At 39.3% G+C, this 14,983-nt stretch overlaps 1 protein-coding gene across 3 annotated transcripts in view; it reads left to right on the top strand.

Moving 5' to 3' along the window:
- The window catches only part of POLR3A (RNA polymerase III subunit A), a 53,440-nt gene that overhangs the window by 23,817 nt on the left and 14,640 nt on the right, over window positions 1-14,983 (top strand). For 2 of the 3 annotated variants that reach the window (XM_073353229.2, XM_073353228.2), the window contains exons 15-21: window positions 1,921-2,085; window positions 2,382-2,554; window positions 3,946-4,057; window positions 5,219-5,337; window positions 6,856-6,993; window positions 9,762-9,932; window positions 10,594-10,707. In XM_073353229.2, coding sequence (XP_073209330.1) covers window positions 1,921-2,085; window positions 2,382-2,554; window positions 3,946-4,057; window positions 5,219-5,337; window positions 6,856-6,993; window positions 9,762-9,932; window positions 10,594-10,707 — 992 coding nt within the window. The remainder of the gene's footprint in view (window positions 1-1,920; window positions 2,086-2,381; window positions 2,555-3,945; window positions 4,058-5,218; window positions 5,338-6,855; window positions 6,994-9,761; window positions 9,933-10,593; window positions 10,708-14,983) is intronic. The other variant, XM_073353230.2, reaches the window with a different exon arrangement.

The following is a 14,983-nucleotide window of genomic DNA, read 5'->3' as shown; positions in this document are numbered from 1 at the left end:
AGGGCTTGAGGAGCCTTGAAATTGCGGAGAGGGAATTGAATACCTTGTGGTAACACAGAGCTGGCAAAGGGGCTTTAGCAGAAAGGGAAGATGGGTTTGGCTGCTCATCTTACCCAAAAGGGAGAGTCATGGAAGCTAGAAAGGAGGAGATGGCTGTAGGAGCCCAGGCAGAGAGGATCTTGGTGTGAAAGGGCTTCGGCAGTGGGGACTGAGATCTATTGGATGTGTAGGGACACTGACAAAACTTGATGAAACCATGGTAGTGAGAAGGCAAGAGAGGAGTCAAAGATTCGATTCAAGATTGCAACACTGGGTGACTAGGTATAAGCATTGTGAGTTTTTGGAAGGAGTAATCAGCTCGCTATGGTCCTTAGAGGTACAGAAACTCTCCATCCTTATCCTCTTTGGCTTCTGTAAAAGCTTGGGACTCGGGTGAGTGGGGGATCAATTCTTTATCCTCCTCAGGACCTAGTATATCTGTCTAGCTGCAAGGGGGTGCTATTAAACCAGCAGTCCATAGCTAACCATTTCTGTAACCAGAAAAATCCTTCCTCAGTTTTAGTGAGGTTTTTATCCCTTGCCCCTGCCACCTTTTTCTTCAGCATGAACTAGCTGCAGGGGAGCAGAGCAGTGTAAACCCAAGAAATATGAAGACATTGCAGAGGGATGTGACAGGTCTCAGAAGGTGCTGGTGGAAACCCCAGTTTCTCGGTGTCGGCAGCCTCAGTGGAAGTGACAATTCCTCTGAGTTTCTCTGAAATTAGTGTTGCAGTCTCTGGCATACTTGCTCTTTTGTGAAGCAATAACAGTCTCAACTGGAAAAGGTCTTCTGCAAGATCTCATGAAATCCCAACATGGCTTTTACAGTGTATTCAGCCATTTAATGAATATCAATGGTTATTACCTACTGTTCAGCAAGTAGGTTTTTGCATCCTTTTAAAAAATAAATAAATCATTAAGTCAGGTCTGCTGGTAGAGCTATGTCAGTTGGGGAAAGAGAAGTGTGGTACCTGACCCACAAAGTTGTGCTGGCTTAAGCCCTAATAAAGATGTAGTTATGCCAGCAAAACTGCTTTCACTGGTATAGCTTGTTTGATGGGGGGGAAGACAGTTACTATAGGGGGTTACTATATCAGTACAGAGCACAGCTTTGCAGATATAGCTGTGTCCACACTAGGAGCACTTAATAGACCAGCTTACCAATTCCTACTGTACATGTAACTATGGTGTACCTTTAGGGAGCAAAGACAGTGCAGTGATTTAAGTCCATCTATATACCCAAGCCTTCCTTGAATGGAGCATATTGGAGTTTGAGTGCTCACACATTAAGTTGCTTACTTTCTAGTGCTATTATGCCCAATTACTGACTTGTTCCTAAATAAAATAACTCATCAATGATTCTTTGCTTACTATAGTCACTTAACATTTTTATCAAAGTTAAGTGTGGCTTTTGGCTGGGAAACTGCTTGCACTGATTTGCCCTACTGTGTTTTAAACTATGTGAACAAAAATGGACTAATTTAAGATATTCAGAAGACCTAAAATTGCTTTTTATCACATTTAATTCTTCCGTGGGAGTTAGAAAATTAAAATTTGCAGTGTTAAGGTTGCTTTGAGTTATGGGCTACAGCTGTTTCTTAAAAGAAAATCTGGCAATTGAAGCATTTGCCTGGGGAAAGGATGGGAAATAGACTTAAAAGTGTTTGGGAAATGGAGTTGTGGGGGAGGATTGTTTTGGAGACACTTTCACTGCATCCTCTTTATTCAGTGTTCCGCTTCTACAGGCATAACGTGTGTGTTTTGGAGCTTTTTTGTTTTGACAGCCCGCACTCTTAGGTTACTAGTAATTTAATAGAGTTTAAGTTAAGCTCTTGGTCTCTTCGGGTATCAGGCTTTCAGTATTTTTCTTTGTGCCTCCAGATGTTACAATCCAGAATAGCCAGTTGATGAGTGGCAGTATGGACAAAGGAACCTTAGGATCTGGATCCAAGAACAATATCTTTTACATTCTGCTGAGAGACTGGGGGCAGGTAGAGGCTGCGGATGCTATGTCACGGCTAGCCAGACTTGCTCCTGTTTACCTCTGTAAGTAACCAGGGAGGTGCCTTTTGTTGTAGAATGATATTTTAATGTAAAAATGTAACCTAAATCCAGGAATGTTTCTATTAAAAATGTAGCCTATTTAGACAAGGAAAAATCAATAAGATACAAAATTGATGGAAATGGAGAAAAGTGCATCTGTTCACAGCTTTGTCTTGAATTTCAGAGATGCATTTGCAAATGTCATATAATGGAAAGAAATTCTGTGATGGTTACCTGAATAGAACTCAATGAACTGAACTTCTTTATATGTCAATATATTTTTTGTAATTTTACTGTAGCTAACCGTGGGTTCTCAATTGGGATTGGTGATGTAACTCCGGGACAGGGGCTGCTAAAGGCTAAATATGAACTTCTGAATGATGGCTATAAGAAATGTGATGAGTACATTGAAGCTTTGAACACTGGTAAGCTGCAGCAGCAGCCTGGCTGTACTGCAGAAGAGACATTAGAGGTGAGCGGTGCTTCGCGTGTTGAATATGAGTGCCATTCACTCAGGCCAAGACACTCAGGTTTATTAAATTAAACCTTTATTTTAACTAAAAGCATACCTTGCTGTTACAAATACTATTCAAGTACAAAACAGCAGACATACAGAAAAACGCCATGGATAGTTGCCTTCTCCTGGGGCTTAGGATGTCATAGTGGATTTTTTCTGTGAAGCTCTGGCTGCCCCTTACAACCTATCACATTTTATTACACATACATATTCATTACTTATTTCCAATCACCGTTGTGTCCTGAATGTTAAGTATCTTATGTAACTCATACAATACTCGTGTGAACTTTCATTGGCATGTAACTTTCTGCTGCCATTTTTGTGGTGGTCTCTTCTCTGGTTGATTGTGCGCTATTGTGCATATTTTGGCCAGGTTACTTTGACCTGTTTCTCTGCATAGGGGTTTTTTGCGACCTTCCAGTCCATTTTTCTAACTGCTTTTGACAACAGAATTTATAGATACATTATTCTTCAATTTAAGCACATCCTGTTTTAAAAATGTCATCCTCTGTCCTATATAGTTGTTGGAAACAAGTTTACTTGATGACAAGATCATTTAAAGCAGCATTTCGCTCATGTCAGACAAGCTGCAAACTAGGCCAAAGGCAGCCTTACTTACAGACAGAACTGCTAAAAATAAGTCAAATACTAGCCTATTACAAGGTAGTTATCAGTGATATTTGATTAAAAGATTGTAAAATATGCAGTGGATTCTAAATATGACTGTGTCTGAAAACTATGGGGAATGAATCGTTGTACTTAAATATGTGCCTAACATGAAGAACCTGGATAGTCGTGTAGACATCATCTCTTTAACAGTTTCAAGCCTTTATCCTCTTATCTAGTATATTTCTAGAAATGCTCAATCACTGTTTTTCTTAAGATCTATAAAACTAAAATAAGATCTCACTTTGGTAGTCATCAAGTCTGATGCTGGTCACAAAAAGCAGTAGTTTCGCCATACTTCTCAAAGTAGAGAGTAGTAGTAAGATCTCTTGTTACTACATCTAATGCTTGCACCAAATACATTTATAGAACATACATAAATAGACTTGACACATGAACAAAGTACATTTTGTGGTGCAATATCTTTTAAATACATTTGCTTACTGTCTTGACAATTTGCCAGTCTATAGTGGGTCTCCCATTCTTAGTTCATTTCACGAAGATTCTCATGCATTTCAAAAAGCAGATTTTCTTTTTTACTCTTAACTATGTTCTTGTTGGCCTTCCTGATGCTATTTTAGACTTCATATTACTGAAGGTTTTTGGTGGCTAGCCTTAGTATATTGCTGTGTGCATATTATCTGTTACTAATGCTAAATATCTAAACTCTCTGGTTCTAGGCCTTAATCCTTAAAGAACTCTCTGTGATCAGAGACCATGCTGGCAGTGCCTGTCTCAGAGAACTAGATAAGAGTAACAGTCCACTTATCATGGCTCTCTGTGGTTCTAAAGGTAAGATTAGTCAAGTTTTGGAATTGTGTGAAGTTGCTGCCTACATCATTTGCTCTTAATTACTTGTTCTGCCTTTGTGCTAATCATTATGTAGTCTGTTTTGTGTAAAACATGCCGTTGTGTAAGCATTGGATTTATAGCATGTATCATGGCTATCAATTCCTTTTGAGAGGGTAAAGCTAGCTTCTTTTTAAATTGACTTGTAAATAATCACACTTTGTTTTATTTATTTAGATGTTTATTGCTCTACAATAAGAGCATCCATCCAGCACTCCAGGTGTCCTGGGGAATCTTGTAGAAATACACAAATAAAGACATGTTAATTACCCCAAGGTCAAATAACCCAGCAAAAATATAAGTATGTCAGAAAAAGTAATAATTGGGAAGACTTTCCACTTCCATTATCAAGTCATTCCATGTCATGTTCTGTGTTCCTGGTCTCTACTTCTACAAGATCAATTGAATAATTGTTTTTCTTTTTTTGTTTGGAGGTTGTCTGATCTTTGCCATTAATTTCCTGTGTGACCTTGGGCAAGTCAGTTGCACTCTCTGCTTACATTTCTCCATCTGTACTGGATAGGGGTAATACTTCACAGAGGTGAAGTTTTTTTTAATATTTGTAAAACACTTTGGGATCCTGAAGTGAAAGCTATAGCAAGTGTGTGGTGTTCTGCTTGTTTTCAGAAGGAGTTAATCAAATGATGCTATGTCTGTTGAGAAACTAAAGATTCTAAATTCAAGATGGGTTTTTAAAGCAGTTGATATTGCATCTGTCAACAGCAAAAGACATATTGAGCAATGAAATAATAACAAATGGCATTAACAGACATGGATTATGTGCTGTAGATAATATGATAAAAATACCAAACAAGTTAACTTAAGGTCTGTAATCAAATAATAATGTCACAAAGATCCATGATCCACAGAAAACTAGACTGATTGATTGACAGAGGGGGAGTTCCTTGCAGGGATTATTTACTTAATTTTGATTGGTATCTCCAGCCTGTGAATGTAAGTTTGACTGAATAGGAGAAATAACTGAAGAGTTTAATTAATTGACTAATTTTTTTATGACTTAGTAAGTGGTGCACCATTCATCTCCAGTTTGAACAAGCATCCTTCACAGAGGATTACTAATTTTAATGTCTCCTGTTTCTCCAGGTTCCTTCATTAACATATCCCAGATGATTGCCTGTGTAGGACAGCAGGCTATCAGTGGGTCACGCGTGCCTGATGGATTTGAAAATAGGTCTCTGCCTCACTTCGAGAAGCACTGTAAGGTCAGTAGCCTTGCACTCAACAGGATTTAATGAAATCAATCCATGAACTGGGAATAAGTTCAGATGAGTCACTACTAGGTCCTTCACTAATGGATCTAAGGATCAGGGTAACACCATAAAGTTCAAGTACAACATTTTGAATGGGGAAGTAGGGACAAGGAGCTGATTCTCTTTGCCTTCATTTGTTTTTAGGAATCTTCATTAGCCTGAACCTTAACCGCTAAACTTTTAACTTCTGGTTGCCCTTTTCTGCCAAATAGTCCCTTCCTTTATTTAAACAATACTTTAATATGTTAAATTAATATTTGTTGAAATAACATTAAGATAACACTGAGGATACATTCATAGTTCTTATATTGCTTACAAACAATAAGATTTTCTTAATCTTTGCCTTTTTTCCTTTCTTTTGAATACTTATTCACTGCACTAAGGTGTCTCATGGGTGCTGTGCTGCTGGTTTTGTTTTTATGATGGATTTCAAGAATTTTAGTGCTTGTAAAATATATCCGCTGGGTCACTCTGGAGTCTGAAATTCTCTATGGAACAGATACAGCATGACAAATAGTATTGCTAACTTCATATCAATGTTTCTCAATTTTGTTGTGCAGGGACAAGTTTCCAGGGTCAATAGACTAGAACTGTCTCCATGTTAATACAGTCCTATCTGTTAAAAAATGGTATTCATTTCCTAGTAAAAAAAGTGTCAATATAGCCACCCTCAAACACCGCCCTAAGCTCACCAGATCATGTCATTCAGGTCACTGAAGACCTGTCTAGTGGTAATTCTCAATCACTACCTGCCAGGACTCCGCTGCAATTTCTGAACTAATGGAGAAAGTTGCTTACTGCTGTTCAGTAGCCTAAACCTGCACTTCCCTTTTTATTAAGAAAATGCTCCAGGTAATTTTTGTTTATGGGAGAAATACACACGATGACATAAATTCCATGAACTTTACCAAGAGAAAATGTCCTAACTTTAATTCCCCAACCTTGTCCATCTTGTCTGTTACTAGTTAAATGATGGTACAAAGTAGCCTGCTTTAAGGGTCAGTGCCTTTTACCCTCTCCATCCACTGTTCTGCTTCACCGAACATGGGAATGACTTTTCAGTTGGATGCTAGTGACGGGATTAGGAATAGTATAGAGAAGGTTTCAGTCAATCCTCTAGTTACTCAGTTGGCTTAATAAACTTGTAAATTGGCTTTGAGCAGTTTGTTTAAAGTCTATTGAGCAGACACTCATCAATGGCCAAAACAAGCTATTCAAAAGAACTTAGAAGCTCCAGCCATGTACCATACTCCATGTTCCATAGGCCCAGGTTTGGAAGATTCCAGTAGAAGTAATGTCTCTGTCATTCTTCCTCCTCCCCACTCAGAAATGAGTATTCATTGTCCTCCAACCAGGTTGCAACTCAGAAGAGTGTGCATAGACTGAATGTTCTTCTGTATGTAAATGTTTTTCTATTGCAGACTTACAGAATGTGTAGTATATCTTTAGAATTTTTTCCCTTCCCTCTAGCTTCCAGCTGCAAAAGGTTTTGTTGCCAATAGCTTCTATTCTGGCTTGACTCCAACTGAGTTCTTCTTCCATACAATGGCTGGTCGGGAAGGTCTAGTGGATACAGCTGTAAAAACAGCCGAAACTGGATATATGCAGGTAATGCTCAACAGGAGTATAAAGATGTATAACAATCTTGCTGTTGCAAGAGGGTTATGGTTGTCAGTCATATCGTTTAATGTGAGATGCTGTTAGACCTCATCGATCTAGTGCTGGATGTTGAAAAGTATAATCATTCATCTTTTAAAGTGGGCTTTCATTAAGTGACACAGGAGTGTAACTGTCTTTGTATCTTCTGAGTACAGTGACCAATCCTTGTTCATACGTGTCCCGATTTGCTGAGCACCTCCTGCAATGTGGCAAGTGCCTTCAATTTCTCTTGAAGTTAATGAAGGTCTGAGGGCATGGAACATCTGAGTGGATCCGGCTGACAGTGTCTTTTAATCACACGCCTGTGATGATGCTTTGGTCACTTAGCCTTCATTCCAGTAAAAAACAAAGACGATACCGGTGAAACTTTAAACACTTGGTTTGAACCATCAAAACAAAAGGGACGTTGTCTCCATTACCCATATGTAAGCATGGACTGTCCTGGGGCAAACCTGCTTGCCCTACTTGTGTGAGCAATCTCAGGGTCTTCAGTGGGACTACTCAAGTAAGGCAAGCAGAATTTTGCCCCTTCTTCAAGAATGAAAACGTATTTTAAGGTGGTGTGATCTTATTCAAAAGTAGCTTAAGGCTGGCCTAACTTTTTGCTCTATTTAGGTAAACAGGAATTTTCCCATTGATTTTAATCAGAGGGCAGGCCCAATGTGAGTGTTCTTGAAATTCACATACTTAAATACTTAATATCGTATTGATGTTCTTATGTAGAGGCTTTATTTAATATATTTGGGTGCAATCTCTGACCCCATTTAGACGTTTTAACATTCTGGGGTGCAGTCCAGACCAGTGAGGGGCTGTGTCACCACTGGCCCTCTAACCTTGGGTGCCTCACAATGCTTTGCTGCTGTAGCTCCCACCGAGGCCACTCACAAACAGCATGCAGGTTACCCTCTGAATGTCTGTGTCTTGCCATAGCCCAAGTCCAGCAACTCTGACCCCGGAAGCCTGGCAGCAAACCAGCCACACTCTGGCTTCCAGCAGCCTTGGTAACTACTTGCGGTGTGACCCCCAACACACTTCCAGTCCCAGATTAAGCATGTTCTGCACTGTCCAGCCCTCTCCTGGACAGTCAAGCTACATTAGGTCCATTGCCCCTCCAGGGGCTTAGTATACAACAGTTTGCTACCATAAATGGAATTACCCACACAGTTCAGTTTCAAGACAACACTTGATTGTAAAACTACAAAAAGAGATTTTTAAGTCAGTACAAATGTAAGGCATTAAAGTTAGAAATGGTTACAAGAGAAATAAAGATAAAACGCTTTCTAAACTTAGAATCATAGAATATCAGGGTTAGATGACCTCCTTCCTGTCCCTTCCTGTCCAACCCCCCGCTCAAAGCAGGACCAGTCCCCAACTAAATCATCCCAGCCAGGGCTTTGTCAAGCCTGACCTTAAAAGCCTCTAAGAAAGGAGATTCCACCACCTCCCTAGGTAACCCATTCCAGTGCTTCACCACCCTCCTAGTGAAAAAGTTATTTCTAATATCCAACCTAAACCTCCCCCACTGCAACTTGAGACCATTACTCCTTGTTCTGTCATCTGCTACCACTGAGAACAGTCTAGAGCCATCCTCTTTGGAACCCCCTTCCAGGTAATTGAAAGCAGCTATCAAATCCCCCTCCTTCTTCTCTTCTGCAGACTAAATAAACCCAGTTCCCTCAGCCTCTCCTCATAAGTCATGTGCTCCAGCCCCCTAATCATTTTTGTTGCCTTCCGCTGGACTCTTTCCAATTTGTCCACATCCTCCTTGTGGTGTGAGGCCCAAAACTGGACACAGTACTCCAGATGACGCTTCACCAATGTCGAATAGAGGGGAACGATCACGTCCCTCGATCTGCTGGCAATGCTCCTACTTACACAGCCCAAAATGCCATTAGCCTTCTTGGCAGCAAGGGCACACTGTTAACTCATATCCAGCTTCTCGTCCACTGTAACCCTTAGGTCCTTTTCTGCAGAACTGCTGCCTAGCCACTCGGTCCCTAGTCTGCTGCTGTTTGCTTAAAATGCCGATTTGTGTTTTCAAGGACCTTGTTACTATTTCTAAATTGAAGTAAACACATGTTCCTTTGAGACCTGTTTGTCCAGTCCTGCCTAATCGCAGCTATGTGGGTTGAACATGTGCCCCACACACCTTGAAAGCTAACTCATAAATTTAGAAAACTATATTTTTTTTAAAAGGTCAGCTTCAGAGGCTGATGTTCAGTGGTGATATTTTTAACTGTCTCTGCTCTTTTCTTCTCCTCCCTACAAGACAGTATACGTGGTAATGTGTCTCCTGTGTTCTTGCTTTTTTAAAAAAAAATACCAGGAAGCAAAGCTGGTTAGAGAAACCATATGATTGAAAAGGCATTTCCTTGAAAACATGTTTGTATTTTTAAAATCCAGATAAATTGGGCTGTATCAGGTTCTAATGGTGGTAAATTTGTGTGTGTGTGTGCGCGCGAGCCAAAATTAAATGATATGAGGTGCAGGAAGGAAAGCTTGCAGACCTTCATGTTGCTTTGAATTTTTTATTGCTGCTGAGGTTGATTTTTTTTTTTTTTTTGGTCCTCTCAGGGGAATATAAAATGAAATCTTATGGATGGTGTATGAATTAAAAAGTTCTATTTTCTCAGTCCACATTCCATAGGTTTTTGTAACTCAAATGCATGGATATTCCTAAAAACCAGTTGTCTTTACTTTCCCCTCCTTTGTTTCAGAGACGGCTGGTGAAATCTCTTGAAGATCTTTGCTCTCAATATGATCTCACTGTCAGAAGTTCTACTGGTGACATTATACAGTTCATTTATGGGGGAGATGGCTTAGATCCTGCTGCGATGGAAGGGAAAGATGAACCTTTGGAATTCAAGCGAGTCCTGGACAACATCAGGGTAAGATTTTTCTGAAATCATCTGTTTTGAAATACATTTAGGCTCTCTAGTTGTCAGAGGCATGAAATACTATTTGGGACATGAAGAAAAGTGTCATGATACAACATGGAGCATCATTCTAATGTAAGGATTTATTTGAAATTGAGTGACTAGTTTATCATTTGGGGTTTTTTAAGATGTTCATGCCTGATCCAGAGCCCATTGAAGTCAGTGGCTGGACTACTGTTGATTTAATTGGATGATTGACTGGGCCCTTATTGCACACAGTAATGTTTGGAAAATTATTCTTCTGCTGGATTTCTCAGCTCAGGAAGAGAGCCTGGTTTGCTGTCTCTAAGCCTAGCATGGTATTGTGAAACACTTGAATGCTAAACATGCTGAACATCTCTTTTCAGAATGTTCATATGTTATCTTGCCTAAGACTAATGGTTTTCTGTGGAAGTGGCAATTTGGACTTAAGTGACTGGCTCTGATTTGATTTGTATAATTAAAAACATATGGATTGATTTTCCAAGTACATATATTTGGGACACTATTCAGTGAAGTGTTAAGGGACTCTGTTGTCCATGTGGAACACAGAACTAATCTCTAAAGTGTTTAATGTCATGGCCCTGTGGTCTCTATATATGTAGAAGTATAACTCTTTATGTTGTTGCTTAAGGCGGTATATCCATGTCAAAGTGAACCAGCTCTTAGTAAAAATGAATTGGTGTTAACTGCTGAGTCCATCATGAAGAAAGTTGAATTCCTTTGCTGTCAAGACAGTTTCCTACAGGTAATACTTTAATCTTAATAATCATGAAATATCACTTCCCTCATAAATCAAGGATACTAAACACATTGAGAGAGCTTTTATTTAAAAACTGATGCAGAGCTTTTCCAAAGGAAAGTTTTATCCGCTACGAGCAGCAACACCTACTGTACTACTGTCTTTAAGATATTTCTGATTATTGCGTTCACAGTGGGGTGATACTAGCACTTCAGTGTGGATAATTAATTTCTTCCTTTGTTGTCTTGTGTAAATCTGTGTTTGCTACAATCACTTTATAAAGGAAAGAAAGTCTACTGGTTTGAGCAGGGGCCAACCATAGGCCTGCTGAGACACCTTCATCAAATCTCTTAGTAAAAATGAGGTCTAGAGCAACCATCTGCAAAATAGTTCTAGTAATTCGCTATCTCTGAGGAGTGTTAAGGAATAATGTGATATTTGACATATAACTGTGAAAGTACTAATATCAAGAGCTCTTCCCTTTTATCCATCTTTTGTGTAACTATCTTTTATCATTTTCCCTGCTCCCTTCGTAAACACTCATTTTCTTATGGTTCCCAATCCAACAAAGCACTTCAAGTACATGCTTTGCTATATTGGGGCCTGTTTCCTGAGGCTTATCCACACTCCTAAAAAAAAAATGGTGTGACTGCTTGCAAAAGGATTTCACAAAATATAATGTACAAGTTTTACGAAAGTACTAGGTAACTTAAATATTGAGAGAGATGAGTAGATGTACACTGTCTCCTAATTTGAGTTTTATCCTTCGGTGACAAATGCTAATGTCTACACTTCCCTGCAGTTTGGACTATTCGGGTGTATATAGCAGTGCACACCGAAGTACTGCATTGTCACTCCCCCCGTGTGGATGCTGCAGGCATGAACTAAAAGGTTCTTAGTTCACATTAACATAATCCTGAAGAGAGACCTTTTCGTTCATGCCTGCGACATTCGCAAAGGGGAGTGACAGCACAGCACTTTGGTGCGTGTTGCTGTTCACACCCCCTTAGACCAAACTGCAGGGCAATATAGATGAGTCCTAAGAAAATGAAGAATTAACCTGGACTGATAAGCTTGAAATGGCCTCTGGGTTATCAGTGATGAGACTATGAATTTCAGTGACTGGCTCTAGTGGCTCTTTGCTATTTATGATGGATCACTATGCTCCAGAGCAGAAGGTGACAAGATTTGTAAACAGTTCTTTATATACATGACTTGCTATCCAAATGCCAGTGCTGAGTCAGTAGACTACTGTGGATACAAATAGAAATGTATACAAATCTTAACTTCATGGGCTGGTAAACAGTTTCTTCACAGCTCCTAGAAATAAATTCTGATCTGATAGCGTCATAAAGTTCAAAGTTAATTTTCTTTATTTTATAACTGCGCTAAATTTTAATGCTCCTTTCAGAAGTCAAACTAAGATGTATAGATATAGCTACATCATCTTAGCATTAACTTTTTTGAAAGATTTCTTTCTGACCAGTAAATTGCAAACATTGTTACTTTTTCTTCTGTCCTTTTACCTTCCCCCCCCCCATTCATTCTTGAAGGCATTAACTGAGACAGGTTATGAAAAGTATAATGAGGTAATTATAGCATGCGTGTGCACTGTATGAGCATTAATGTTAGTGCTATTTAACTTAAGATACTTGTGCAAGATCTTACAGTAACAAATGGGACAATATACTACTGTCTGGCAAATTATAATTAAGATTTCTCCTGCCTTAATCCACTGCATCTTTTTTAATTTTTGGATGAAAACAAAGCTCAGATGCGATGAGAAGGTTCCTGCTAACTAAATTCCAAGAATTAGTCACCTAAGGTTTTATTTCGGCACACCGCTTTTTTCTCTCCTCTCTCATATCGGTCATCTTAACCACTAAGGTTATTAACTCAGTCTAATAGCTTGAAACTCCAGCTTGTTTCAGAAGTACTAGTATATGGCAATTGGAAGTAACTTAGCATCATTTCCCATTGACACTTGGAAAGGTCTTGGGAACTTTGGTTGTCATTTTCCCTTCTCATGCATGTGGAAGACCCTTGAAAAGAATAAATCTCTCTCCAGTGCTTCACTTTGCATTCTGTACCAACATTTCTTTGTTATGATAGTTAAAACTAGCTTTTAATTGAGAATATTAGAAATGTAGGTGTGGAAGGGACCTCAAGAGGTCACCAAGTCTAGCTTCCTGCACTGAGGCTAGACCAAGTAAACCTAGACCATTCTTGGCAGATTTGTCCAACATGTTAAAAACTTCCAGTGATGGGGATTTTACAATCTCCCTCGGAAGCCTATTCCAGTGCATGATTTGCCTTCTAGTTAGAACGTTTTTCCTAATATCTAACCTAATTGTTCTTGCTGCTGATTATGCCCATTACTACTTCTCCTACCTTCAGTAGACATGGGGAACAGTTCATCACAGTCCTCTTTATAATGGTACTTAACATTTTTGAAGACAGTTATCAGGTTCTCTTCCTCCCCCCCTCTTCTTCCTCTCCCACCCCCCCCCCCCCAGGTTGTTTTTTCTCAAAACTACATATGCCTCGTTCTTTTAACCTTTCCTCAAAGGTCGGGTTTTCTAAGCCTTTTATCATTTTTGTTGCTCTCCTTTGGACTCTCTCTCCAGTTTGTCCATGTCTGTCCTAAAGTGTGGCACCTAAAACTGGACATAGTATCCAGCTGAGGCCTCCCCAGTGATGAATAGAGTAGAACAGTTACCTCCCATGTCTGACATACAATGTTCCTGTTAATACACCCCAGAGTGATATTAGCATTTTTCACAACTGCATCACATTGTTGGTATTCAGTTGATGATCCATTGCAGCAGCCAGATCCTTTACGGTATTATTACCTCCAAATCAGTTATTCATTCATCAGTTTTGTGGTTGTGCATTTGATTTTTTTTTCCTTCCTAAGTGAAGTACTTTGCACTTCTCATACTGAATTTCATCTTGTTGAGTTCAGACTAATTCTCCAGTTGAATCACCTAGGATTTGCAGCTCAGATGCCTGTATACAGAAGCATTCCAATTCCTGTTTTGAAAGCTGTTTAGGTATTCAGGAACAGTTAAAGCAAACGGATTGTCAGTAAATGAGTTTGCTTGTCTGGGTCCTAATCCTGTCTCTGTCAAAGACTCTCACTGTTGCTAACTCTTGCCATTTCATTGCAAGTCTTAGAATGCTTGATTTATTTTCAAATAGCCCAGCTCTGGGAGGCATGTGCTTAGGTAAAAATCTAGGCTTTCATTTTTTAATAAGTAAATTTCTAGCCCTCCTGGTTAGAGTAGCAATTGAAATGTGGCTCAAAAAGTTCACAAAGTTGTATAGTTAAAAACCATCTCATGATTTTTGGTACCTTAGGGTTGGAAGTACTGTTTCCTTTGTAACCTTACCAAATCATTTAACCTCCCTTTCCATTTGCTCATCTGTAGTAGGGAGATGATGCTTACTTATCATGTGGTTATTTAATACTTCGCTGTTAAGGAGTAACATATGCTTGAGGTTTGAGATGCTCTGGTGGAAGAATCTGTAAAAGTGAAAAGAATACTTTTCAGTGAACCTGATTAAAGGGAGAAAAGTATATTGCAAGGTGAAACTAGGCAGAAATAACTTATTACATTTGTAATCTTGTAAATGGGGATAAACTGAAGCACCAATTCCTGTGGCATACTTTTATTATCTAAGTCTTCCGTTTTGACCTTGTCTGCAAATTCTGATTTACAGTAGTGGACTGTTGTTAAACTAAAAATGTCTTGAATGTTGAACAAAACATCCACATCTAGGATTCAACCTGCAGAGTCTGCTGTGACAAATATACTCTGTTGACAGTGTTTTATTAATGGTGAGTGCTGTGGTTATGAAATGGCTAGGAATTTATTTATCCTGATATTTATGTAGTGGATGGAGTAACTTTTAAATGCCCAGTTACTGAGGACATTGGATGGCTCTGCAGATTTTGATCACCTCAGAGAGTTGGTGGGATTAGTGCTGTACCTAGTGGATAAGTGTCCACATCACACAGTCACCACAACAATTGGCTGCCTCAGCAAAGAGGCCATGGATTTGAATGGACTCTGAAAACTGAATTGTCCTCTGCTGTAGAAATAGTTCTCCCAAGTCACTGTTGAGGTACATTGACATAGTAGCAGAGTTTGGAGAAGGTTTCTTTGTTGCTGCTTATGCTGATCCTGTCTGTGTGCAAATGGAGGACTTAACTCTGCAGGAACCATTAACTTTTAAAATATAACCAGGCGAGCCTGTCACTAATATTGGCATTGCATAA

Source organism: Lepidochelys kempii, chromosome 7, assembly GCF_965140285.1.
Source record: "Lepidochelys kempii isolate rLepKem1 chromosome 7, rLepKem1.hap1, whole genome shotgun sequence".
Taxonomy (NCBI): Eukaryota; Metazoa; Chordata; order Testudines; family Cheloniidae; genus Lepidochelys; species Lepidochelys kempii.
Note: the sequence above shows the minus strand (reverse complement) of the source record. Positions and strands in the feature narration are given on the sequence as shown.